This window comes from Pseudoliparis swirei, chromosome 1 (assembly GCF_029220125.1).
Source record: "Pseudoliparis swirei isolate HS2019 ecotype Mariana Trench chromosome 1, NWPU_hadal_v1, whole genome shotgun sequence".
Taxonomy (NCBI): Eukaryota; Metazoa; Chordata; class Actinopteri; order Perciformes; family Liparidae; genus Pseudoliparis; species Pseudoliparis swirei.
Window position 1 is genome coordinate 6477663 of NC_079388.1, and position 26321 is coordinate 6503983.

At 53.4% G+C, this 26321-nt stretch overlaps 1 protein-coding gene across 1 annotated transcript in view; it reads left to right on the plus strand.

Annotated features, from left to right (window-relative positions):
• Positions 1–400: 400 nt before the first annotated feature.
• The window catches only part of ext1b (exostosin glycosyltransferase 1b), a 101130-nt gene continuing 75209 nt past the window's right edge, over positions 401–26321 (plus strand). Inside the window, exon 1 of the mRNA XM_056416021.1 lies at positions 401–2432. Coding sequence (XP_056271996.1) covers positions 1489–2432 — 944 coding nt within the window. The 5' untranslated portion in view covers positions 401–1488. The remainder of the gene's footprint in view (positions 2433–26321) is intronic.

Here is a 26321-nt window from a genome sequence, read left to right on the forward strand (position 1 = left end):
GTAAAAATATTAATAAAACCCAAGTATATATAAATGCTGCTTTATGGACACAACGAAAGACCAAAATGTAACTTTAACACAGATATAAAGAAGCACATGTGTGTGTAATACACAACTAAACGATTACCAAACCCCTACATCATGGGATTAAGGCGACAGTGACGTCACAATGTAACGTAAATATGTCTAACTGGCGTCTATCTCCAAACTACCTCCATACAATTAGATAACACACATGCGGAGGACTCCGGTTATGAATGGGTGCATCCTCCCCTCGCCCCCCTCCCAAACCCCCCCCCCAAAGTTCCGCCTCTTCCGTTCCGGGAGACGGACCAATCAGCGGCGCCGGTGGGCATGGACGGGACGGCGCGTCAGCTGCCGTCGTGTCGCGATTGGAATGTTACGGACTAACAACCGGGCGCGAGGGAGCACTCGGCGGTTGGACTCTACAGGAACCGAGGAATCCCGACCGCTCGCGACATTTCCTCCGCTGTCCGCCCGGCGGGTTTTTTTTTTTCCTCGCGTCGGTTACCGGAGAACTTCGCGTGTTTTGCGTGGCTCCCCCCCCCCACCCCTCCGGTGTGTTTTTTATTTTATTTTCCTCCTCCACCTCCTGCTCCCCATGTTCTATCGGCGCGTCCGCGGGCAGTGTGTGTGTGGAGGCTGTGATACACGAGGAGAGAAATGCAGGGATTCGTCCGGTTGCAGCTGTACCGCTGAGCTGCGTCGCTAACCCCCCCTCCTCCCGGCTTTGTGTGTGTGTGTGTGTCTCTTTTTTTGTGTTGGCAATCCCTTCAAACGGGACCACGGAGTGATAGAAGAGGGGGGGAATAGGAAGAACTGAGCCGGAGGAGGGCATTTGGATTCAAGCGCGGCGGCCGCCGGGGTCTTCTTCACGCCCCCCCACCCCTCTCCCGGTCACTGTGTGACCGAGTTTAACGTCGGACCCGGGGTATACCTTCCCCCCCGAATCTGGGAGAGCCTCGGGGACCCCTGACGCTGCTGGTCCGGGGAGAGAGAGAGAAAGAGTTCCCACACGGCTGTCGGACAGTTTTTTCTCTTCTTCTTCTCCTCCCCGGTCTGAAGAGCTCCGCACCGCCCGGATGAGGGCGAGGAGACACGCCGGGGAAGAGAGTCGCCGCCGCGGCTTGTGATTGTGTCCGAGTGGGTCCAGCACGGAGCTTTTATTTTTTTATTTAAAAAAAATTTTTATTCGGCACCTCGCCGTAGGCGCGAGTGTGCGAAATGGTGAAACTCTACAGAAGAGGGACAACGGGACAGTACTTTTAATACACACACACAACACATCGCCCACATGCACCGGATCAATTGCTGGATTTGGGAACCGCATACGCAGACGGGGGTTCGGGGATCCGTGGAGGCTGCTGCCGGAGGATGGAGCGGTGTAGCCGGGGTTGGTGAGCGCCTCACTTCGGGGCCACTTTGCTTTTTTTACTCCCAAACAACTTGCCCCCGTCGCCAGGACACATGCAGGCCAAAAAACGCTACCTGATCCTGCTCTCCGCCGGCGTGTGCCTGCTGCTTCTCTCCTACCTCGGAGGGGTCCAACTTCCCGCGGCGAGCAGGAGCCGGCATGACCGCAGCCGGACCGGGTACCGGCCCGACCAGCCCTGGCCGCACTTCTCGGACCCGTTACACATGTTCTCCCCCGTGGACCACACGGACACGCAGGAGTACAACCTGCACATATCGCCGCGGCAGAAGCGGGACGGCAACGCGAGCGTCTACCGGGGCAAGCGGTGCCGCGCGGACTCGTGCTTCGACTTCGCGCCGTGCCAACGGAGCGGGTTCAAAGTGTACGTGTACCCGCAGCAGAAGGGGGAGAAGATCTCCGAGAGCTACCAGAACATCTTGTCCACCATCGAGGGCTCCAGGTTTTACACCTCGGACCCCGGGCAGGCGTGTCTGTTCATCCTGAGCCTGGACACTCTGGACCGGGACCAGCTGTCCCCGCAGTACGTGCACAACCTGAAGACCAAGGTGCAGAGCCTGCCGCTGTGGAACGACGGGAGGAACCACCTGATCTTCAACCTGTACTCGGGCACGTGGCCGGACTACACGGAAGACCTGGGCTTCGACATCGGCCAGGCCATGTTGGCCAAGGCCAGCATCAGCACCGAGAACTTCCGGCCCAACTTCGACGTGTCCATCCCGCTGTTCTCCAAGGAGCACGCGCGCACCGGCGGCGAGCGGGGCTTCCTCAAGTACAACGCCATCCCGCCGTTTCGCAAGTACGTGCTGGTGTTCAAGGGGAAGCGCTACCTGACGGGCATCGGCTCCGACACGCGCAACGCGCTGCACCACCTGCACAACGCCGGGGACGTGGTGCTGCTCACCACCTGCAAGCACGGCAAGGACTGGCAGAAGCACAAGGACGCGCGCTGCGACCAGGACAACGCGGAGTACGACAAGTAAGTGTGTGTGTGTGTGGATCAAACTTTTTGGCACGTGATCCAGGCTTCTGGAGCTGTCACCCCCCCCAAAAAAAACACAGTGCCTTGTGGGTTGTCACTGTACATGTGTGTGTGTGTGTGTTTCCCAAAGGGAACATGGGGATTAAGCAATTGCACCAAATATATCTTTATATAAAATCTAAACTCATAAAGCAGCGTTAATCCATCGGGTATATGGGAGCCTTCGTAAAGACCCCCCCCCCCCCCCCTCAGGCTACAGTTGACCAGGCTCTTGTGGCCCCAGGACCCTCCTGCTCCCTTTTGAGTGAAAGTCTTATCAGCTCCCTGGACAACCCCCCCCCCCCCATCCCTCCTTTCCTACGAAGGAATTTACCCCCCCCCCCCTCCTCAATCATCTCTATCATCACCTTCCACCTCCACGCCGAGGGACCACGGCGGCCCACCCCCCCACACCAGGATAATCCGGGGACCGGTTTTGGATGTTTGCAAACATCCGACACGTGCAAATGAAGTGTAAAGCGCTCCAGGTGGGAGCTCCTGCGTGGACTGGAACCGCTCCGCTCCGGTGACCTTGTTAAAAAAAAAGCAGGAGGCGGCGCGCGCGGCGAGGTCCGTGCGCCCGGCTGGCGGGCGAACGGGTTTTGGTTGAACGTACGAAGTGATCTAGTGCGAATAAATCAGCCGTAATAGGTTAATTATCACCTTCATTCCCGAGCGTTAGTGCCATCCTTCCCACTTAGCCCCCGGGGCTAGTTGATTACCTCTAATTTTTGGAGGTCTACCGTTATGTCAAGGTGGTAATTAATGGTCCCCCCCCCCTTGGGGACCAGCAGCTGCAGCCGAGTGCAAAGCCGCTTCGGTGCCTGAGGTCGGCGTGGCGACCCCCAGGTCCACGTCTCTGTGAGTGACGGTTATCGGCGGCCCGGGCCTTCTTCTTTCTTTTCTCCAGGAAAGTCTGGATGGACTCGGACGTGTGTTAACGGCACTTATCGGACATTGTTCCTCTGAGTGGGTGTGTTGGTTTCCCTGTATACACACTCACACACACACTTCATGTCACAGGATGGATGGACGGGGAGCGGGAAAGTTGACCGCCACATGTGTCCATGTGGCGTTGAACCGAATGCACATCGGTGTTCTTCTTGAACTCGAAGTGAACTCTTAAAAAAAACATGCCCTCCTTTTTTTCTGATGTGGTGAAAGAAGAAGACGAAGAAGAAAAGGGCCGCTCCAACAAAACTTTACGAGCACGCACTTGTCTATCAATCCGTCATCCCTTCATCCTCGCCGTCGGCCTCGGGCCCCGGCGTCACCTGGCGAGAGACGCCATCCGTTATCTGGCATTCCGGTCGCCTCGCGGCGCGGTGCGTTCAGGGAACCCGAGCTCTGTCGCGGGGCCTCTCTTTCCACTGCGGCGGACTTCACGGCCCCCCCCCCCCGCGCCTGGTAGTCATTTCATTTCCAGCATCGACGCTGCGTTTGAGTCGAACTCGAACCCTTTCGGGTGCCAGCCGCGTGGTTTCGCTTCTTTTTTTGTTTTGTTTTTTAAACCCTGACGTAGCTCCCCATGGCGCACGGGATCCACGTGTAGCCCGGCCGCTCTCGGCGCTCCGTTTCCATGGGCGGGCGGCGTGGACCGCTGTGGTGCAGACTCAGGAATGCACACACGCACACACACACACACACACACGTGTCAGAGCAGCTGTTCTGCGGCTGAGGAGGGAGCCGTGCCAAGGCAGGCGGGCCGGGACCGACCTGGTGGAGCGTGGCGAGTGCAAAGGGGCGGCCCGCGGGGTGCGCCCGGGCCTCTCGCCGTTAACGCTCCGCACGCCCGTCCAGGCTCACCTGCGCTGGGTGACCTTTGACCCCGTTGCTTCTACAAACGAATGCATCATCAGCAGCGGGAGGGCAGACGAGTAGCTGGTCCGTAGGCACTTGAATCGGCTCCCACACACACACACACGAGCCACGCGGCGTGCATTTATTCAATTGATTTTCTTCGCTGCAACGGCTTTCAATTGGAGTCACTCCGGTCCACTTCCACGGCCGAGTGCTGATGAAAGGGCCCGTTCACGGCGACATTATCCAGCGAGTCTCCAGCTCGGCTGACAACGATCCTCGGGAGCGGACAGAGAGAGGCTGTTACGGGGGGGGGGATGCCACGTTGAGCGCGACGGCGGTGACTAAACCTCCCTCCGTCTAGTTCCCAGCTCTGCGTGATCTCTGTTTTTGAGGAGCACGCTTCTCCTTTCTTTTTAAAACAGAGAGTCTCGTTTTGTGGACTTCCTCGTTTCGACCTTTAATCATTTCCGGCACCGATGCTTTTCGCCCCGCGTCACGTCGAGAGGGCGAAAGGCCTCGACAGAAAGGCTTCCTCCTCCGACGCGTGAGGCCCGAGACCCAGGACGGCGTTCTCCGTGTCCCGCCGGCGAAAGACTGAAAGAGTGCCCCCCCCCCCGGCGGTCCCGAGTGGCATCGTTCTGACCGTTAAGTGTTCCGCTAAAGGCCGGCTGCACGCTCGCCCTCCGCCGAGCCCTCCCTCTCACGGCCAACAGCGGCGTCATCATCCCCCGTTTAATGCTTCACCAGCGTCGTTGGCACGGATTGACTTTGTGCTTTCGCTGGCAGCCGCCGCTCAAGGTCACCCGGGGGACTGGAAAAGAGTGGAAGGGCGATGACGGGAAGTGTGTGAGTGTGTGTGTGTAAGGAGGTAAAGGAGAAGAGCAAGTGGGTGTGAGATGGAGTGATGATCGTGTTTTGGGATGACAGAAATGGGGAGAATCCAGAAAAATTGCGCGTGTCGGAGGATTTTTTTTCTTCTTCTTCTTCCCCATTAGGAGTCAACGACGACTGTCATCAGCAGCCCCCCCCCCCCCCCCTACTTGAGAAAATCCTCTCAAAAGCTCAACGAGTGCTCACGAGAGGGAGAGAACAGGGGAAGAAAGGCCGTCATCCCTTTTTTATTTAGTTTCCACGTCTCCTGTTTTACTTTCCCTTACCTCCCCTCCCTTTGACTTTTTGGTTTCTTTACTTTCCCCTCCCTCCCTCCCTCCCTCCGCCTCTCTCCTCACAACGACATGGAAACACTGATGTGATTTAGCTGGAGATGGCTCTCTGCCACATTTCCATTTCCCTTCTCTCTCTCTCTCTCTCTCTTTCTTCTTCTTATCCTCCCCGTTCTTTTCATGACGACGCTGCGGTTGACATTTTGTTGACGCGCTGCCACAGACTGGGAGGCAGTAGTGAGGAAAACCAGCAGCACTTCCCCTCCACCTTATCTCAGACGCACACGGTTATGCGTGGGACTCCCGGCAGTCGCCCCAACGCCGCCGCCGCCTGACGGAGACTCCCTCGCCTCACGTCACGTCGCCGTCTCCCAGGAGAGGGGCGGCGCCGCTCCCCGGGTTGCCGTTGTTTGTGTTTTCAGGTGGTTCGAATGAATAAATCATGAATATTTCATGATTGCCTGCTCTCCCTTTTTTTTAGTCGCGAGCTCGTGCCGGTGCATGATGATGATGATGATGATGATGATGATGCGGAGGGTAATAAGTGTGAGAGGGCAGTGCTTGTGTGGACAGATTTGAGCCACGTGGCTTTTCTTATCTCATCAGGCCATCTATACATCTCACATAACTCCCCTGACTCTCTCTCTCTCTCTCTTCCTGTCTCTCCCTGACTCTCTCTCTCTCCCTGTCTCTCTGTCTCTCTCTTCCTGTCTCTCCCTGACTCTCTCTCTCTCCCTCTTCCTGTCTCTCTCTCCCTCTGTCTGTCTCTCTCTCTCTCTCCTGTCTCTCTCTCTCTCTTCCTGTCTCTCTCTCTCTGTCTCTCTCTCTCTCTCTCTTCCTGTCTCTCTCTCTCTTCCTGTCTCTCTCTCTCTCTCTCTCTCTCTCTCTCTCTCTTCCTGTCTCTCCCTGACTCTCTCTCTCTCTCTCTCTCTCTCTCTCTCTTCCTGTCTCTCTCTCCCTCTGTCTCTCTCTTCCTGTCTCTCCCTGACTCTCTCTCTCCCTCTGTCTCTCTCTCTCTCTCTCCTCTCTTTCTCTCTCTCTCTCTCGCCCTGTCTCTCCCTGTCTCTCTCTCTCTCCCTGTCTCTCTCTCTCTCTCTCTGTCTCTCTCTCTTTCTCCCTGTCTCTCTCTTTCTCCCTGTCTCTCACATTTTTGGGGCACCTTTGCTCCGGGGGTCACTCGCACCATCAACCGACTATCAGAATTATTCAAAGTAAGCCGTTCGTTTATTATCTGCCGGTCGACTACGCCGTTTATCTTCTAATCATCCCGGCTCGACTAATCTCGGATCGGCGTTGGAGTTTGAGTTTGCGAGAGTAGCGTCCGCGTGCGGCTGCTCGCCCACCCGTGTCTGTTGACGCTCGTCTGTGTCTGTGTGTGTGTGTGTGTGTGTGAGTACGAGAGCGTCCCCGCGTCTTTTGTCTTCTCGCACGTGTGTGTGTGTAGGATGGCCGGGGTCGCGACCCCTCTGTCTGTCCCCTCGCTGAGTGACGAAGGCAAAGCCCGACGCACTGACCCACATTCATTGAGGGATTACCGGCACAGCCACGCCGCCCCCTGGCCTCAGAGGCAGCGGCGGTGGAGGCGGGGCCGGAGCGAGGGACGGAGGACATAACTAGGGGGGGGGGGGGGGGGCTGGTCGTGAACTCGTGAAGCTCAGAACCATAACCTCCTCCCAGGCCGGCTGGTTGGTGTTGAGATTGATCAGCTGGGAGGGTCCACACACACACACACACTAAACAAGAATCGATGAGAGGCGTTATCACAGCGGCGGGCCGGCCCCCCTGGAATCGTTTCCTGTATGAAAAGCTGCCCACTTCAACCCGTTTGGAGCAACCGGCGGGGTCCGAGCCGGAGAGCGAGCGAACGGCGAGGCGTCAAACCTTCCCTCCCTCTGTCGGGGAAACGTTCACGCGGTTATCGGCTTCTCATTAAATTCCTCGCCGAGGACGGGTGAGAGGAATGCGTCTGCAGGTTTCTGGAGAGCATGACGAGTTCTGACATCTGTCCGTTTTTTTTCTTTCCATCTCATGTTGAGAGACGAAGTGTTCACGAAAATCCCAAAAAAATCCCTGCCTTCATTTCCGTGGCACGGGGCGTGCTGAGACAGGGGGCAACTCTGCTCCCAGCGCACTCCTTCATTCCAGCATTCCCGCGCCCGGCGTTTAAAAAAATATATTTTAACTCGTATATGTACTGACCAATATGTCAATGTTTGCATTTTAATACGTAAGAAACGACGACATGATCTGAAATGGGGCTGCCGCTGGGGATTTGTCCCTCTTCCTGAGTGACCCCGCCCCCCCCCCCCCCCAGCTGTGGAGCACCTGCCCAGGGTCATCTCATCGATGAGGGGCAGTGGCCTGTCTGTATGATCTGAGACTCGCTGCTAATAAAGAGATGTGCACAGACTCCTCGCCTCCTGTGAGCTCTGCGACTCCCTCGGGGCGTTTTACAGCAGCTCCGCTGGGGGAAAGCAGGTGGGGGGGAGGTGTGTGTGTGTGTGGGGGGGGGGGGGCAGCAGCAGTAGTAGCAGCTAGTTTTTTATGGCAGCTTTTATGGTCCCGGGAGGCCGTTCAGCGAGCTCCTACCGCCGGCACTTGAATGGCGACGGCCGATCGTTGACGTCAGCGTGCGCGCTGACCTCCCCTCCCTCCTCACCGCCACGGGAGCAAAAACAAACACCCGGGCCCTTCGGCCGGTATTCATATTTAAATAGTAATTGGCAAAAAAGGAGGAGGGAGGGGATGGAGGGGTGGGTGTGTGTGTTCTGGGTAAGGCTAAAGAGGAGGAGGAGGAGGAGGTGGGGGAGTTGAAGAAAGCAATAGCTTAAAAAAGCATTATGTCAGTGAAGAATGTGCGCCTGGCTCAACGTTTAAGGGGCCACGGCTCCGAGGAGAGAATGGGGGTTTTTGTTGGAGCAGATCTGGCTGCCTGATGGAAGGGCTCTCCCCCCCCCCCCCGGCCAGTTCATCATGCTTTATGGCTCGCTTTGACTTCCACTCCCGCAGGGTGTAAAAGTCGGGGCCGGGCCCCCGGGCGCTCCCAGAGGGCTCCTATTATGCCCGAGTTTGCTCTCAATCCAGAGGGATCGCTTGTGCCTCGTTGACGCCCCATACGGTCCCCTTTCGCTCCCTCGCGTTTCACTCCCTCTCCACCGATCTCTGCCCGCCGCGGCCCCCCTCTTCCTCGACCCGCCTCGACCACGATGGACGCCGGCAACTGCTACAGCGGGCTCTCGCGGCCCGGGCCGTCGACAGCCATGTCCTGGTTTGGCAGAGTCGCGGATCGGCGGCTGAGCCAAATCTAACGAGTGGGGAGGAGGAGGAGGAGGTAAGGGAAGAAGGCGTCTGGTCTCCCCGAGGCGAGTCTCGGGATGCCCAGAGCGGGGGCGTGTGATGGGAGGAAGGAAAGGATTTTGGTGTTCCGCCGATTCTTCCCCGTTTCCCCTGACAGTTTGTTTGGTGGCGTTTATTCAAGAGCTTGACGGGGGCCTCCTTTTCACCTTCGGGGGGGGGGGGGGGGTTTTTTTGGGGGGGGGAGGCAATGTAGGAGAAAGTGCAGCTTCTGGTGGATATATAAAATTGACGCCCCCACTCTCCTCCGCTCCAATTTCTTCCTGCTTTTTCTTCTTCTCCATGCCGCTCCCGACTCACAATTTCCCTCCTTCTCTTCTTTATGCCGTCTCATCTTCCTCTTCACGGCCTTGAAAGAGCCCACTTACACAACTCTTTAATTCTGCATGGATGTGGAAAGGGTCCGGGAGAAAAAAGTGTTGGCCCTCGTCTGATTGCGTCATGGACGGAAACGTTTTAAGAATAAGGGCATTTCACGTGAGTCATTTCCACAGCGATTCAGTGGTTTAGTGGCATATATATATATATATATTATTTATATACAGTATATAATATGTAATATATATAATATATTATATATATATTCCATTTAGCTGATATTCTGCAGCCTTTTCGCCGAGCAGTGGGACAATCCTCCTGTTTCAATTTACTTTTACCCTGCTGCTTCCTAACTGGTCGTGTCTATCCAACCGCATCCCTGCTATCAAAGCAACCCCCCCCACCCCCCCGCACAAAAAGGAAAAAAGAGGAAAAAGAGCTTCAGTGGGAAATGCCAGTGATCCCCGTCAAGAATCAGAGGGAGGTAAAGGGAGACGAGAGAGAGAGAGAGCATCCTGCTTTGTCTCGCAGCTCGACGGCGTGCGTTTCCTTTTATTTTCCGCGGGGGTTGAATTGAAGTGTTTATTTCCCCTCGGAAAGTTGCGACACGACAGCACTTTTGTTTTTCCCGAGCGTCTGCATCTTGTTCGCTCCCCCGGCTTCCTGAAGTGAGACAGGTGAGCGCGGCGAGGAGCGGCTCCTCCAGATGCTCGGCTGCTTCGCGCCAGGCGGCTCCCCGTGTCAGATCGTTAACGGGTGTCTTTTGTTAGAATGTAAAAAAACACACGGGGGGGGGGGTTGTATACTTTTAGTTCATACCTTATTTTTTGAATACATCACCCCCCCCCCCCCAAGCCATTCATTTATAAATCACTCTCCCTGGGTTACTTTAAATTCTTGAAGGGAGTGACACCCTGGCTTCCATAGCATAACAAGCACGGTGCGTCTTGGTCATCTAGCGACTCGCTGGCCAAAAGTAGTCCGGTTTTCGGGTTGTGATCCCCTCAAAGTGGTTTTAGGTGTCATCGCTTCTATATTGAGGTGATAGGTCAAATTCTTCCCCGGTTTCCCAGACGTGTGTGTGTGTGTGTGTGAGGAACCTCTTCTATTTGCTTGTGGGGTATCTGGTGACTGGAGACTATTTGCTCACAGCTACATAGCGCGCTATCTTTAAACACACACTTCTACCCGACTGGGACCTTCTTCTTTTCCCCTCTTTTCTTCCCCTCTAGGAGCTCAAGGAGAGCATGAGCTCATCCTCTCTGACCACACCTGCTATTTATTGCATGCGCGTCACCTCTTTCCCATATTTAGCGTGTGTATTCTGTCCCGGGAAGCGGAGGAACCCTCTTCCTCTTCCCGGTCTGGGGATCTGCCAAAGGTTGCCAGTGTAGCCGACAGACTGGAATCCAGACACGTATGTGTTGGGTTTACACTGCAGTCTGAGGTGTGTGTGTGTGTGTGTGTCTGTGTGTGTTAAGTCGTGCATCAGCGGCTGCATATGTGCGTGGCTGTTGCGACGCTGCTGCGCCCTGCCCGTGTCCCCTTTAGCAAGTTAGTGCTGATTCAGTGGCGCCTCCTTCCATTCCCACTTTATTTTTATATTTTATTTCTTTCTCGCGCTTTCCTCTGTGAATGCTCGTCTTTTTACGCCGCCAGCCAACCCTCGCCTGGCCGGCTCCTGCCTCCCTGTACACACACACACACACACTCAGCAGCATCTTGTTGGTCCGGAGCCCGGCGCGAGCTCTAACTGCGGCCGCTCATGTGGAACCCCCAGAAGCTACAAAACATGAATTATGTATAAGCAAGAGTTTTTCTTTCTCTTCTTCTCCTTCATGTCTTTTTTTCTCGGCGGGGGGGCTCTTTAATATTAGGTAGCATGTCCACGTGTGAGCATGCAGGCGTACAGTGCAGCACAGGCCACGCCTTGTCACAGTCACGCTCAGGATTTCACCAATATTTTCACCGGGCAGCACGCTTCTTTTTTTTATTTGGAGAAAGTTTCATTTGAATTCCATCCAGGTTTAGAGAGTTGTTTTTTTTCCGGGGGGGGTGGGGGGGAGGAGAGGTTTGAAAGCTGAGGGAATTTACCGAGTTCACACGGTCGGAGGAGCAGAGGAGATTCATTGTTTAATAAATTGCATTTAATGTGGAGGATGAAGCGAGACCGAAAGGAGCCTCAAAGGCCCGGCGGCATCTCTGGATGCTGATAAGCTTTTTTTAGGGGACGACACAGGGGAGGTTTCTTTGGGGGGGGGGGGGGGCTGGAACAGACGGACTACATCAACCCCCCGTCACCCTTACACCCACCCCAAAAAAATAGATGCATCGCTTCGCGTCTCCACAGCTGCCGTATCTTTTGGGGCGGCCGGGGCGAGGACATCTAAGGGCTCCGTCGTTTACGAGCTCGCCGTAGCTTCATCGCCGCCGCTGCCAGATCTCCGTTTGTAATCCCTTTTAACCCCCCCTCCCGCCAAAATAAATGTAATCTTACGCATCTCCTTTTCTCATTCCATCTATCGTAAGAACTCGAGCCGTACCACTTGCACATCAACTCCCCCCGTGGTGTGATCAGAGCCCGTTTCCCCTCGTTGATGTTGGTGATAAAGACGTCTCCCTTCCGCAGCGCCACTTGTGTCGAGCCTTTTTTCTGTTTTATACATCCAACGACTTCTATTATACCAACTATTACTGCACTTTCACATTGGGGTTTTCATTTTCTACTTTTATTTATTTATTTTTTTGCAGCCACAACATTTTTTATCTCTTCTTGACTCAAACTCATAAATGAACTGTGTTTCTTCCCGTACTTTTTTGTTCTTCATGTCACTTCCTGTTCGGCCCTTGAAGGCCGTCTTCTCTCCCTCTTCAGACCAGACGGTCGGACCGCCTGGTTAAAGATTGTCAGATACCATCACCCAACGTAACCTTTATCAAGGCCACGTGTGTCAGGCTGTCGCTCCTTATCAGTTAGCTATTGCACGGATGGATGCGTGTGCACACACCCAAACACACACACACACACACACGCAAAATAAACACGGATTAGAGCGACTAAAAACCTGGGCTGCCAATGAAAAGGTTTGCCCGTCGTGCCAAGAGCAGCTGGACGCTGTTATGTCACTGATACCCCCCCCACACACACACCCCTCTCATTTGGAGGTGTGCTCCTCATTGGACGGCCTCGTCTCTCCCATCTCTTCTCCTCCGTGGTGGCATTTCTCATTACTGCAAGCTCTTATTTGTGTGTGTGTGTGTGTGTGTGTCGTGAGCCTGCATGTCTGCGCGGTGAACCGTGTGAATGTGAAAGATCCTTTTCAACTGAACACGAGGCCTTTTTCGGGTACGCGATCAAATCAAATCGCGTTTAGCTCCCCGTTGTTGCGGAGCACTTAGCTCCCCGCGGAGGCCCCTCCCCCTCCGGAGGCCCCGGGCCGGGCCCTCCCCACGATGGTTTCACCCGTGGCAAAACGAGCTCAGAACCGTAATGGGTTGCGTTCATGGTTCGGTTAATAGCCAATCAGACGGCAGGAGCGCATTAACCATTTATGAATCAATATGGCAATCAGCGAGCGCGCATCCTAAGAGCATAACGGGGTGATGTCGGGCCGCTCGGCGGCGGAGTCGGAGTAACGACGGCAACGATTTTCATTTCATGTGGAGATGAAATGGAAAAAACGGGACGTCCCAGAATGCTTCACTCTGCCAGGGCTCCGACCGGCCGACTCTGCGTGGGGGGGGCAGTGGAACTTTGTTGTTGTTGTGAAATGTTCACATGTAGGACGAGTCGGCTGTCGCCAGCATTCTGTTTGTCCTTTTCTGTTCCTCCCCGCTGCATCTCACTGCAACTTCATAACAATAGACACCATCAGCCCTAAAAATAGACCCCAGAAACACACGCCATCTTTAACGTTCACGTGTAGCTCACAACACGTGTGTGCGTGTGCGTGTGCGTGTGTGTGTGTGTGCGTGTGCGTGTGCGTGCGCGCGTGTGACGTTGGCGGTCGCACGTTGTTTCCAGCCGCTGTGATTGTGACGCGGGTGAATGAGTGTGTGGAGATGTGAAGTGGCGCACACACACACACACACACACACACACACACACACACATTAGCAAACAATCGGTGTTGTGGCTGCAGGAAGGAAGGTGAACGTGTTTGAATCAGAGAACGGCTGCAGGGGGAAATGCCAAAGGAGAAGCCGTTGAAGGTCTCTTCTTCTTAACAAACTGCTTTTATGTTTGTAGCGCTTTCTCACGCACGTTTCATAAACATCATAAAATGTATACGTATTTCTTACGGCACGGTTTGCTCTCCCTCTTATACGTTAGAACCGGTTTGCCTCTGATGGCAACGGCAACCCTTATTTCAGAGCCCTGAATCACCTCACACCAAAATATGTTAAATATAGCTGTTGACTTCCAGCGTGTACAAAGTATTACAAACCGGTATTCATATTGCTTTTTTGTTGTTGGGCGAAACAAAAGAAATGGTGACGTGCTTCCCATTAGAACTCCCCAATACACTATTGGTTGTGTCCTTTTGGTTGTTTTGGACAAACCTTTCTGGAGTTTTGGTCTAATCTTGCTAGAAAACCAACCTCATCCCATCAACCTCATCCCATCAACCTCATACCACCTCATCCCATCAACCTCATCCCACCTCATCCCATCAACCTCATCCCACCATCCTCATCCCATCAACCTCATCCCATCAACCTCATCCCACCATCCTCATCCCACCATCCTCATCCCATCAACCTCATCCCACATCATCCCATCAACCTCAGCCCACCTCATCCCACCTCATCCCATCAACCTTATCCCACCTCATCCCATCAACCTTATCCCACATCATCCCATCAACCTCATCCCATCAACCTCATCCCACCTCATCCCATCAACCTTATCCCACCTCATCCCATCAACCTCATCCCACCTCATCCCATCAACCTCATCCCACATCATCCCATCAACCTCATCCCACCTCATCCCATCAACCTCATCCCACATCATCCCATCAACCTCACCTCATCAACCTCATCCCATCCACCTCATCCCATCAACCTCATCCCACCATCCTCATCCCACCATCCTCATCCCATCAACCTCATCCCATCAACCTCATCCCACCATCCTCATCCCACCATCCTCATCCCATCAACCTCATCCCACATCATCCCATCAACCTCAGCCCACCTCATCCCATCAACCTCATCCCACATCATCCCATCCACCTCATCCCATCAACCTCACCTCATCAACCTCATCCCACATCATCCCATCCACCTCATCCCATCAACCTCATCCCACCTCATCCCATCAACCTCATCCCATCAACCTCATCCCACCTCATCCCATCCACCTCATCCCATCAACCTCATCCCACCTCATCCCATCAACCTCATCCCACATCATCCCATCAACCTCAGCCCACCTCTCTAAGTGGAGCTCCACTTGTCGGGACGGACTTTGGTCAATTATGCGACGGGAAAGAGGAAAGTGAGTCGGGGTCTACGAGGTATGCCGAGTGGAAGAACATTCGTGGCAGTAACGCGGCACATGGTCGCTTCCCGCTGCAGGGGTTATTGTATCCGTCACGCTCGGCTGCGACCGCGCCGACCCCCGCTTGTGTTTCCAGGCCCCGGCCGGCTCCCCGGGAAACTCGCTGGCCTCTGACAATAGACTGCGAAATGAGACGCGCCAGAGAGAGAGAGAGAGAGAGAGGAGGGGAGATGAACAGCGGGTTGAGGCAAGAAAGAGAAATAAATGGAGGCTGACTGCACACAGAACTACACACCATGTCCATGAGCCTGTGGCGCTGGGCGTCAACCAAAAGCGTGGTTATCTTCCCCCGTGTGCAGCCCAAATATATATATACAGAATATAGCTTGATAATACATAATACATTGAAACTAGGAGGAGGGGGGGGGGCACTGAGAGGGGTTGGTGTGCAGGGGGGGGGGGGGGGGATCGTGTCAGGCCAGAGCGAGGCAGACCACACGAGGCCTCCGGGATCGACATAAACAGAGAGCATGTGTGTTACTGAACCCCAGCAGACCACAGAGGCTCGGTGTGTGTGTGTGTGTGTGTGTGTGTGTGTGTGTGTGTGTGTGTGTGTGTGTGTGTGTGTGTGTGTGTGTGTGTGTGTGTGTGTGTGTGTGTGTGTGTGTGTGTGTGTGTGTGTGTGTGTGTGTGTGTGTGTGTGTGTGTGTGTGTGTGTGTGTGTGAAGCCACAACATTGCGCAGGCCAACAGCTGTTTTAGTCCGTGTGGTTGGAGCTCACCCCAGTGTCGCTTGGATTGTATTTGTTTCTTTCCTTTCCTTTGTCTCCTTGAGCCGGGCTCCGCCTGCATTAATGGAGAACACGATGTCAGAAGAGGACTGCTGATGCGGAGTCCGTGTCCCGAGGTCAAGCGCCGTCTGCTGGCACCATCGGGTCACCATCGTGAAAGGTCACGCGTGCATCATGGCCTCGAGATGTAATACTAGTGTAATAATGTCTTTTAACGTTTTTTGTGAGGGGGGGGGGGGTGTAAAGAGGAGAATCCGGCCTTTTTGGACCAAAAGTCTCTGCAGCCTGAGCATATGTCCGTGGTCGTCTCCGAGCCCGGCTTTAAAGAGCTCTCATTGATGACTTACTTTCACATATCAGGAGCCATCAGACGGCTTTAATTGAATGGTTGTTAAGAAGACGAGAGACGAGAGACGGCTCTCTGTTGGTCGGATCTTCTCCAGAGTGCTTTGTGTGGTCGTTGTTTTCCTCTTTTCCGTACGTAGCCACATCGAGGCAATTAGCAAATGGCATTACGTTTTTTTATTTTTTTATGCACCTCGCTCGCCCACACTTCGTCTTCATCTCACTTGTTTTTGTAGACCAGACGGGCAGACGGCTACGTAGCTGCTTCCCACATGTTGGTCGTAGCGGTGTCCTGCTTGCCCAGGAAACAACACTCAGAGTTCCTGAAACAATTCCCGGAAGAAGAAAAAAATACTTCTGCAATGTTATAAATTGTTGTTATGCGCAAATTAATTGAGGCATCTAATCGCCGCGAGGACAAATGCATCCTGGGTAAAGAAGTGACGTCAAGCTGCCAGTCGTCTGCTGTTAAGAATGGGAGCACACTATATAAAAAAATGTTTTTAGCTGCCCTAATCTGCCTGTTCTCAGGCTCGATTTTTTTCCCGGCCGTCACTCACTGTGCCGGATAATCCGACTTTCTCTCCAGTCGGATCAAAGCTCTCTGCAGCTGTCGTGTGAGAAGTCACATTCTTGGGCTTTTGGGCTGATCCGCGGGGAGCCATCCTTTTCTCTCTTTTTTTTTTTCGCCGCCCGGCAGCAGAAATTAATAGTCGCTGCCGCTGGTCCAGGAGAAAACACATCTGTGGCAGCTGTTTAGGCTCGGCCCTGGGTGGAGCGGGGGGTGTGGTTAAGGGAACGGTGTCGGGACCAGGTCTAATTGACCTCAGCTGGTGGCTTGATTGTTAATCAGCCCCAGCTGGTGCTAATCTGTGTATGTGTGTGTGTGTGTGTGTCCCCTTAAAGGAGCAGTAGGGACTGAGGAGCCAGAGAGTGGAGAGCAGATGCGCAGTCTCAATAAAATATATTACTAAATATTTATATAATTTTTTTATTAGTCCTCATTCTCCCCGCCTCTCCTCACGCTTCCACATAAATCGTGAGTCATGGGCACACAGACGCACCTCAGCGGGTTTTCAAATGGACGCGCAGCCCTCGCCTGTGAGTCAGGTTACGCCTCACAGGGCCTCGCCTGAACCCACCGCGACCTCTGGCAGAGGAGGAGGAGGAACTCGGCGACCCGAGAAGACAGCGGCACATCCCAGGAGCGATCCAGCGGAAGGGAAGAACGATGACCCCCAGAGCGTCGGTTGCGACCCACGAGTGAGGGATGATTTCTCGTACCGCGACGGGCATTTATCAAAGGGAGGGCGGCGGGAGTCTGGTTTCCAAGGTCGCGAGTCGTAAACGAGAGGGGAGGAGACGCAATTTGTGTCGATTTTGAGCGATCGGATGATTTCCCACGTCTGCTTTTTTTTTTGCGGGGTTCAGCTGCTTCAAGCGGTTTGAGGGCCTCGAAAGATTTGTACTGACGATTGTAAGCGTCACTAAAGTGGGAAAAATGAATGAGCGGCATGAAAATATTATCAGAGAACCGAGGTGGAAAAAAGGAGAATTATTACAAAAAGAGAGGGGAGGGGCTTGGTAAAGTTTCACTGAGTATGAAACATAAAACATCAAGCCTGTGTGTGTGTGTGTGTGTGTGTGTGCCGCCTTCATCCATTCAAAGCTCCATTTCAAGAATCAATTTGTTAAATGGTTATCAGGTTCAGTGAAAGATCGGGCTGCATCAGCTGTGGGCTCGCTGTAATGAGTGTGTGGGAGACGCCGAATGGTTCTCTAGCACTTTATAATGTCGTTGTGTGTTTAAATATATCGCCCCCCCTTTTTTCCGCTGACTATCGTTTCTTTATTTTTTCTTCATAAAACGTTTTCCTCGATCTATAAGCCGCGGGGAAAACGTCCCCTCTTCTCTCCTTCTGTTTTTAATCTTTTTGTTTTCTTCCCTTTTTTCCCCCTCATCCACATCACGACATCCAAAAATAGACCCGGACGAAACAGTCCGCTCGCTTAGCTGCGTGACTCAGAGACGGCGAAGTGACGGGTCGGGGGGGGTGGGGGGCGAAGGCGAGAAAGCGAGCGACACCGACCCGTCACGACGCCCTCAATATGCTCAGCGGCCGCCGGTTAAGCCCATCAGACTCGGACCTTTACTGCGCCGCAGGCAGAAAACCCCACAATATGCTCTCCTCTCCATCGAGGTGGAGTTTATTATCCAATTACCGGCATCTCGTCGGCGAGAGGGAGAGCGCCAAACATCTTCTCCATTCAATTAAAAAAACAGCCGAGCCAATATTTTCTCATTAAGCTCTTCGCTTGAGACGGTTCAGTGTCGTCCGCCGACAGATTCCTCGTTTGAATGCGGCTAATTCCCTTTTTTTTGGTCCATTCGAAACTGAGAATAGCTGTTCCACCTTAAATGTCAGTCCACCTTAAGTGCGCCTCGGGGCCAAAGTCGTTGCCAGCCTCGCTACCTCGTTAAATCTCCACATTAAGTCCCTCCCTCGAGGGGTTCGCTTGTATGAAACGCATTTTAGTTTGAAAGACATCTTTAAAAATACACGTTGCATGTTTGTAAATGTCCTGCTGTACCGGAGGACCTTGAAATCACCACCGAGCCTCACGGGACACGGAGGCTCCCGCGGCCGGAATCGAACCCGGGAACGTCGCGGTGAGGTGGCACAGCGGCGCTTTTTTACCTCCATGTTGGACTCGCCTGAAACTGCATCTCGTTTCCTACCGGAGGCAGAAGCCGATGGAGGTGACACGGGCCACTAAAACCGCCTTTTTTCACTCCGCCTTCTCAGCGGGAGGCTGTGAGCGTCACGCACTCGTCTTTGACGGACCGGCGCCTCTCGACCGCGGCCCCAGGGAATGTTCAGCGTGCTTTAGGCCCCGAGGAGATCCGCCGAGCCTCGGAAGAGGAGGAGGAGGAGGCTGGAGTCGCCAACAAATGGTGCGTTCATGCACCTTAACCTTTTATGTAAATGCCCACGTGTTCATCCCTCCCAGACGAAGCATGCGAGACGGAACACGTGCGTCACACAACGGCCAGATGGTGCATGTCCGTTCCGGCGGGTCCTCGGGAAGAGGAGGCAGGAAACGGGTCCGTCTTCAGAGGGAGGGAGGCGGAGAGCCACGGAGGCTCGGAGGAGGAGGAAGAGGAGGAAGGTGCGAAGGAAGAGGCGGCGAAGACAGGTGTTGGCGGTGGAGGACGGTATGTGTTCTCGGTATCTGGCGGCGGGAGAAGAGAGAGAGGGCGAGAGGGAATTTACAGAGGTGAGGCGGTACTGATGGGTGGGAGACGGCGGCTCCTCGTGATGGTGAGCGGGCGTCGAATGGAGCAGGATGCTATGTTTCCAGCTTTTCAATGTCTTCACAAATCAAGAAAGTATTGCTCAATCCTCACATCGTCATTGCGATTCGATGAATCGCCATGGTTACAACACGCAACAAACGGATCCGCAGTGAGTCGGCGAGCTCCCCTTCGGCCTTATTAGCTGATGTCTGCTGTCATGGCGATGTGACCCGAGGCAAAGTTCAAAGAAGTGAATCGAGGCGAAGGAGGTAATCACCGAGGCTGCGTCTGAAAAGGCTCCCTTGTTCCCTTGTTCCCTTGTTCCTCGTCCACCGCTGGCTGCGTAGTAGGTGCTCGCTGGATGACATGCCGGAGCTGCGTTTAAGGACAGTTGGTCGTCGTCGTCTCTGACGGGCGCACTGCTGAATTGTGGGATTCCTCAGCAGACGTGGGCTGAACGCGGCTCATTGTCTGTTGCATTGTGGGGAATGTTTGTGGGCGCCGTGAATCCCACACGGAGAATGTGGACACTCGAATATAAACGGAGCACTGTGAAAATACATATTTATTCATTTATGTGTATTTATTAGGGCTGTGAAACGATTAAAATTTGTAATCAAATTAATCACTGGTTTCTGTGGATTAATCATGATTAATCACATATTACCGATATTCTCGGTATATTTTTGTGAGAACATAAAGATTTGTGCACACACGCCGGCATTGGAGCTCTGTGGCGCGCGAGACGGAGATCGGAGTGGTGTAAACGCGACACGTAGAGACAGAAATGACATGCTGCTGGTTAGAAACGACCAACAACAGACGTATTGGAAGCTCATTCTGCTCATGCGTTAAATCCGTTAAAAAAATTAACTAATTAATCCTGTAATTTAATCATAACGCGTTATTTTCACAGCACTAATATTTATTTGTATTTTTGACATAAATATAAATATAGTAGCCCTATTCTGTGCATACCAGCTGCATTATTATCTTCACCATAACCAGCTGGCGACCTCGAGGTCGATACCTGGAGGTTATGGAGCTGTACCTGGAGGTTATGGAGCTGTACATGGAGGTTATGGAGCTGTACCTGGAGGTTATGGAGCGGTACGTGGAGGTTATGGAGCTGTACCTGGAGGTTATGGAGCGGTACGTGGAGGTTATGGAGCTGTACCTGGAGGTTATGGAGCGGTACGTGGAGGTTATGGAGCTGTACCTGGAGGTTATGGAGCGGTACGTGGAGGTTATGGAGCTGTACCTGGAGGTTATGGAGCGATACCTGGAGGTTATGGAGCGGTACGTGGAGGTTATGGAGCTGTACCTGGAGGTTATGGAGCGGTACGTGGAGGTTATGGAGCGGTACGTGGAGGTTATGGAGCGGTACGTGGAGGTTATGGAGCTGTACCTGGAGGTTATGGAGCGATACCTGGAGGTTATGGAGCTGTACCTGGAGGTTATGGAGCGGTACGTGGAGGTTATGGAGCGATACCTGGAGGTTATGGAGCTGTACGTGGAGGTTATGGAGCGGTACGTGGAGGTTATGGAGCGGTACGTGGAGGTTATGGAGCTGTACCTGGAGGTTATGGAGCGATACCTGGAGGTTATGGAGCTGTACCTGGAGGTTATGGAGCGGTACGTGGAGGTTATGGAGCTGTACCTGGAGGTTATGGAGCGATACCTGGAGGTTATGGAGCGGTACGTGGAGGTTATGGAGCGATACCTGGAGGTTATGGAGCTAACCAAGCGGGTGGACATCCGGAAGGCGGCAGGTCCCGACCACATCCCGGGGCGCGCCCTCAGAGCATGTGCAGACCAGTTGGCAGGAGTCTTCGCAGACATCTTCAACCTCTCCCTGTCCCAGGCTGTTGTTCCTGAGAGCTTCAAGATGTCCACCATTGTGCCTGTCCCCAAACACCCCAAGGTAACCTGCCTGAATGACTGGAGACCCGTAGCCCTCACCTCGATTGTCAGTAAATGCTTCGAGAGGTTGGTCAAGGACTTCATTTGTTCCATGTTGCCTGCCACGCTGGACCCATGGCAATTTGCATATCGTCAAAACAGATCCACCGACGACGCATTGCCATGGCACTTCACACCGCCTTTCCCACCTGGAGGGAGGAACTGTTGTGTCGAATGCTGGTTGTGGACTACAGCTCAGCGTTCAACACTATTGTTCCCGCCAAGCTCGACACCAAGCTCAGAGGTCTAGGCCTGCACTCTACCATGTGCAGCTGGAAACTGGACTTCCTGTTGGGCCGCGCCAGGTGGTGAGGATGGGCGGTACCACCTCAGAGCCGCTGACCCTCAACACGGGAGCCCCTCAGGGATGCGTGTTGAGCCCTCTCCTCTACTCCTGTACACCCACGACTGCACGGCCATGCACAGCTCCAACGTCATCATCAAGTTTGCTGACGACACAACAGTGTTGGGGCTGATCACCGGCACGGCGAGACAGCCTATAGGGAGGAGGTTGGATCACTGGTACAGTGGTGCCAGGAGAACAGCCTCGTCCTCATCGACAAGAAGACCAAGGAGCTGATCGTGGACGACAGGAAGCGGAGAGGAGAGCACACCCCATCTCCATAGACGGAGTTGCAGTAGAGAGGTCAGCAGCTTCAAGTTCCTCGGCGTGCACATCTCCGAGGACCTCACATGGACCACGCACACCACTCACGTGGTGAAAAGGGCCCAACAACGCCTGTATTTCCTTAGGCGACTGAGGAAATTCAACATGGCCCCGCATCCTCAGAACATTCTACACCAGTACCATCGAGTGTTCTGACAGGTTGCATCACCGTCTGGTACGGGAACTGCACCGCCCTGGGCGTAGGGCACTACAGAGGGTGGTGCGGTCGGCACAGTACATCGTTGGAGGTGAGCTTCCTCCATCCTGGACATATACACCAAGCGGTGCATGGCCAGGGCCAAACGGATGATGAAAGACAATAACCACCCCGGCCACAAACTGTTCACCCTTCTACCGTCAGGCAGGCGATACCGCAGTATCAAGTGCCGCACAAACAGACTGAGGGACAGCTTCTTCAGTCAGGCCATCAGGCTGCTGAACAAGGACTGAGACCCTCATTAACACTATACACCAGAACATATTCTGTGAATATCTATGGCCATGGTGTATATTTTATTACATTGTTTTATATATATATATATTGTATGTATATACATATATATATATTGTCTCAAAAAAGTGTATATTTTATTACATTGTTTTATATATATATATTGTCATGATGTATATTCTATTACATTGTTTTATATACATATATTGTTAATACTTTCTTCTTTTTTGTGTGGATATTGTATAGTTTATTCTCATTCTTATTCTTTTTTTAGTCTGCTACTGCTGTCGGGTGTTTTGCACATAAGAATTTCACAAACCGATTATACTTGTATAAAAGGGGATGTGACAATAAAAACTTGAAACTATACATGGAGGTTATGGAGCTGTACCTGGAGGTTATGGAGCTGTACCTGGAGGTTATGGAGCGATACATGGAGGTTATGGAGCTGTACATGGAGGTTATGGAGCGATATCTGGAGGTTATGGAGCTGTACCTGGAGGTTATGGAGCGGTACCTGGAGGTTATGGAGCGGTACGTGGAGGTTATGGAGCGATACCTGGAGGTTATGGAGCTGTACCTGGAGGTTATGGAGCGATACCTGGAGGTTATGGAGCTGTACCTGGAGGTTATGGAGCTGTACATGGAGGTTATGGAGCGATATCTGGAGGTTATGGAGCTGTACCTGGAGGTTATGGAGCGGTACCTGGAGGTTATGGAGCAATACCTGGAGGTTATGGAGCGATATCTGGAGGTTATGGAGCTGTACATGGAGGTTATGGAGCTGTACCTGGAGGTTATGGAGCGGTACCTGGAGGTTATGGAGCTGTACCTGGAGGTTATGGAGCGATATCTGGAGGTTATGGAGCTGTACATGGAGGTTATGGAGCTGTACCTGGAGGTTATGGAGCGATACCTGGAGGTTATGGAGCTGTACATGGAGGTTATGGAGCGATACCTGGAGGTTATGGAGCTGTACCTGGAGGTTATGGAGCGATATCTGGAGGTTATGGAGCTGTACCTGGAGGTTATGGAGCGGTACCTGGAGGTTATGGAGCGGTACCTGGAGGTTATGGAGCGATACCTGGAGATTATGGAGCTGTACCTGGAGGTTATGGAGCGATACCTGGAGGTTATGGAGCTGTACCTGGAGGTTATGGAGCGATACCTGGAGGTTATGGAGCGATACCTGGAGGTATGACGTCACCCGGAAAAAAGGATCAAATCCCTCCGCTGGCGCTGAAGTTGAGGTCCGTCTGTTTCCAGACGTCCTGCAACCGTTCACGAGAAGCCTTCAAACCATAGACCATCTTAAAGATGTGCACATTTCCCAAAATTGATATCCGCGTCCACGACGTGTCGTGTGTGTGTGTGTGTGTGTGTGTGTGTGTGTGTGTGTGTGTGTGTGTGTGTGTGTGTGTGTGTGTGTGTGTGTGTGTGTGTGTGTGTGTGTGTGTGTGTGTGTGTGTGTGTGTGTGTGTGTGTGTGTGTTATCGTAATGAGGAACTGCTGCTGAGCGTGAGCGATTTCTCCCAGACCTGAGCAGCATGAAGCCAGATGCTTTATATGAGTGTGCTGTGTGTATCCCAGCGTGTGTCCGCTTTAAGATGAGAAAAGCCTGTGTGTGTGTGTGTGTAAGAGTGAGAAACCAACCACACTTCTGCAAAGCAGGGAGAAGCTCTTTGCCTTGCAACCTATCGACCAATGCCAACACACACACACACACACAAATTAATCCTCTGGAGGAAAAATGGCCAGCGGTTTGTGCTGTGAAGGGAGGGGGGGGGGGCATGTGGTCAGCATCCTGCCTCCATCTCCCCCTCCTGTACACTATCTCTCTCTATCTCTTTCTCTCTCTATCAGCACATTAGAAGAAAATTAAAGGTCGTGCTTCCCACGGAGGTCATTTGTCCGAAGACACATTTTTTTTTTCCCGGGTGGAAGACGAGAGGGGGGTGGGAGACGAGGGGGGGGGGCTTCTGTAGTGGCAATGACACAATCTGCTTGGTTGAATCAATCCGGCTCAATCTGCCGCCGCTTTCCCTCCAGGAGAAGGTCGGTAATGTCATCTTTCACATTGATTGTCTGCGTGGGGGCGAGACGCGGCCGTCGCTTCTGTTCTGGGACGTTACTTCACTCTCCGAGAGATGAGACGTTGACCTCTTGGAAAAAGGTGTGTGGAAAAATAACAACAACAACACACACCGCTGGGTGTGTGACGTCGTCTCGGAGTGTGTTCATGTCGTCTTGAACACATCCTCCCTCGACCGTACGGATCAGTGTGACGGGTTGAGGGGAATTTATTGGCAGAAAGGAAATATAATATCCGCAAATGGGTGTTTCTATAGCGGATCATCGCCTGGGGAAAAAAAGAGTACACTTCTCATCGACATAGCAGTGTGTTTCTGTGTGTGTGTGTGTGTGTGTCTCCCTGCGTCACATTTGTCTGTTCGCTCTCAACCAATCCATCGAGGGGTCGACTATCACGGCCCCTCCCCCGCACCCTTCCTTCAACTGTCTTTCGCCATCCTCTCTTTCCTGTGAATCCCTCGCTCTTTCATCACATCGATATTTAAAGCCACTGTCCGTGCTCCCTCCACTCTGTTGGTGCGTGTGTGTGTGTGTGTGCGTGTGTGTGTGTTTGTGTGTGAGTGAGGGGGAGGGGAGCTTTATTGGTGCTGACGGGTAGCGTTGGGCGAGTCCGAGTGCGTGGCTGTTCTCGGGTGTGTGTAGACTGTGTAGACTGTGTGTAGACTGTGTAGACGTGCGGTCGGTGACAGAGACGGCTTTACTCTTTTCTCCCTCTTGCAATATTTTGTTTGTTTTTTACATTTTAAGAGTTCCTCTCTCCGTTTCCATTCCGTCGGCAGAAACCCCCCCCCCCTCTCCCCCGCCCGGTTCTTACAAAGGTGGTGCTGCTGTAAGAGTCGAATACAGCTTTTGAATTTGACTTCCCAGTCAGCCCCCCCCCCCCCCCCCCACCCCGTCTCGGGGAGATATTCTGACACATCTGCATCCATCCACTCTGGCTCTATAATTACCGAGCGCGTAGAGCATCACGTTTCCCCCCCGCCACCGTCTCGGTGTCTCGCATTGGGAACGCCAGAACGGGAGTTTTCGTCATCATCTCAAATTCCCCCCCCCCACACACACACACAACTCCCTGCGCCCTCACGCGCCTCTCCTATTTTCATTCCTCCTTAATTTCATCTCCCTGTCGTCTCTCATCTCCCTGGTTGCAGACATCGTACGCGGCGCGTGTCGTAACCCCGTTGCTCGCCCCCCCCCCCCATCCTCACATATTGTGTTTCCCCATATTCCTCCCCCCCCCCCGCATGCATTTTGGCATGCCCGACGAAAAGGCTCCTTTTCTGATTACTTCGGCCGTGCGCCAGAGTTTATTTTCCTTTCCCCCGGTCACGCTGCCCGGCTCTACCCTGCACGCCGATTAGTCACACGGTGTTTTCACCGCTGCGGGTTTATTATTTTTAAAAACGCTTCCAAGTTCCCCGAACGCCGGCGCTCCCGGCCGTGCCGAGCGGGGGCCGAGGTTAGCGCGGGCCACATGATGTAATGAAGCCCATTTATTTTTATTTTTTTCTTCCAAGGAGGCCACCGACACGCTCTCCGAGTCTCGCATTAACGGCGGGCCGACGGCGGGGTGATGATGTCACGGACAGCCACCAGACGAGGGCCGTAAATGTCTGCCGCATGAGTGCATGGCACACGGCATTGACGCTGGTTTTTACGATGCCTTTACCCCTGAACGCTCCGAGAGTCAGTCAGGTGCAGCTTTGTGTGTGTGTGTGTGTGTGTGTGTGTTGGTGTGTTTACGCCCCCACCGGAACGGGCGAGCTCAGTGTGTGTTGACGTGCAGTCGGCCGTCAGCTTGTGTGTTTACCCGCGGGGCCCCGGGGCGCGACTCCGTCCACAGGCCTTTGTGGGGCCGGAGTCTGCCGGACGCAGGAGCACAACGGGGGCCCGGGGGGGCTTGTGGTCTGTGCTCTTGGTGCGCTGGGAGGCGAGGTCATTAGATCAGAGGGAGAGCAGGTGGTCGCCGCCAGCTTTAGCGCCCCACCCCCCCTTCTGCGTGCAGTGGCAGGGGTCAAAGGTCAGGCTCGGAATAAGGCCAAAGACATTCCGGCATTCCTACGCAGTCTAAATCGGAGCCAACGTGGCCTCTCCCTGCA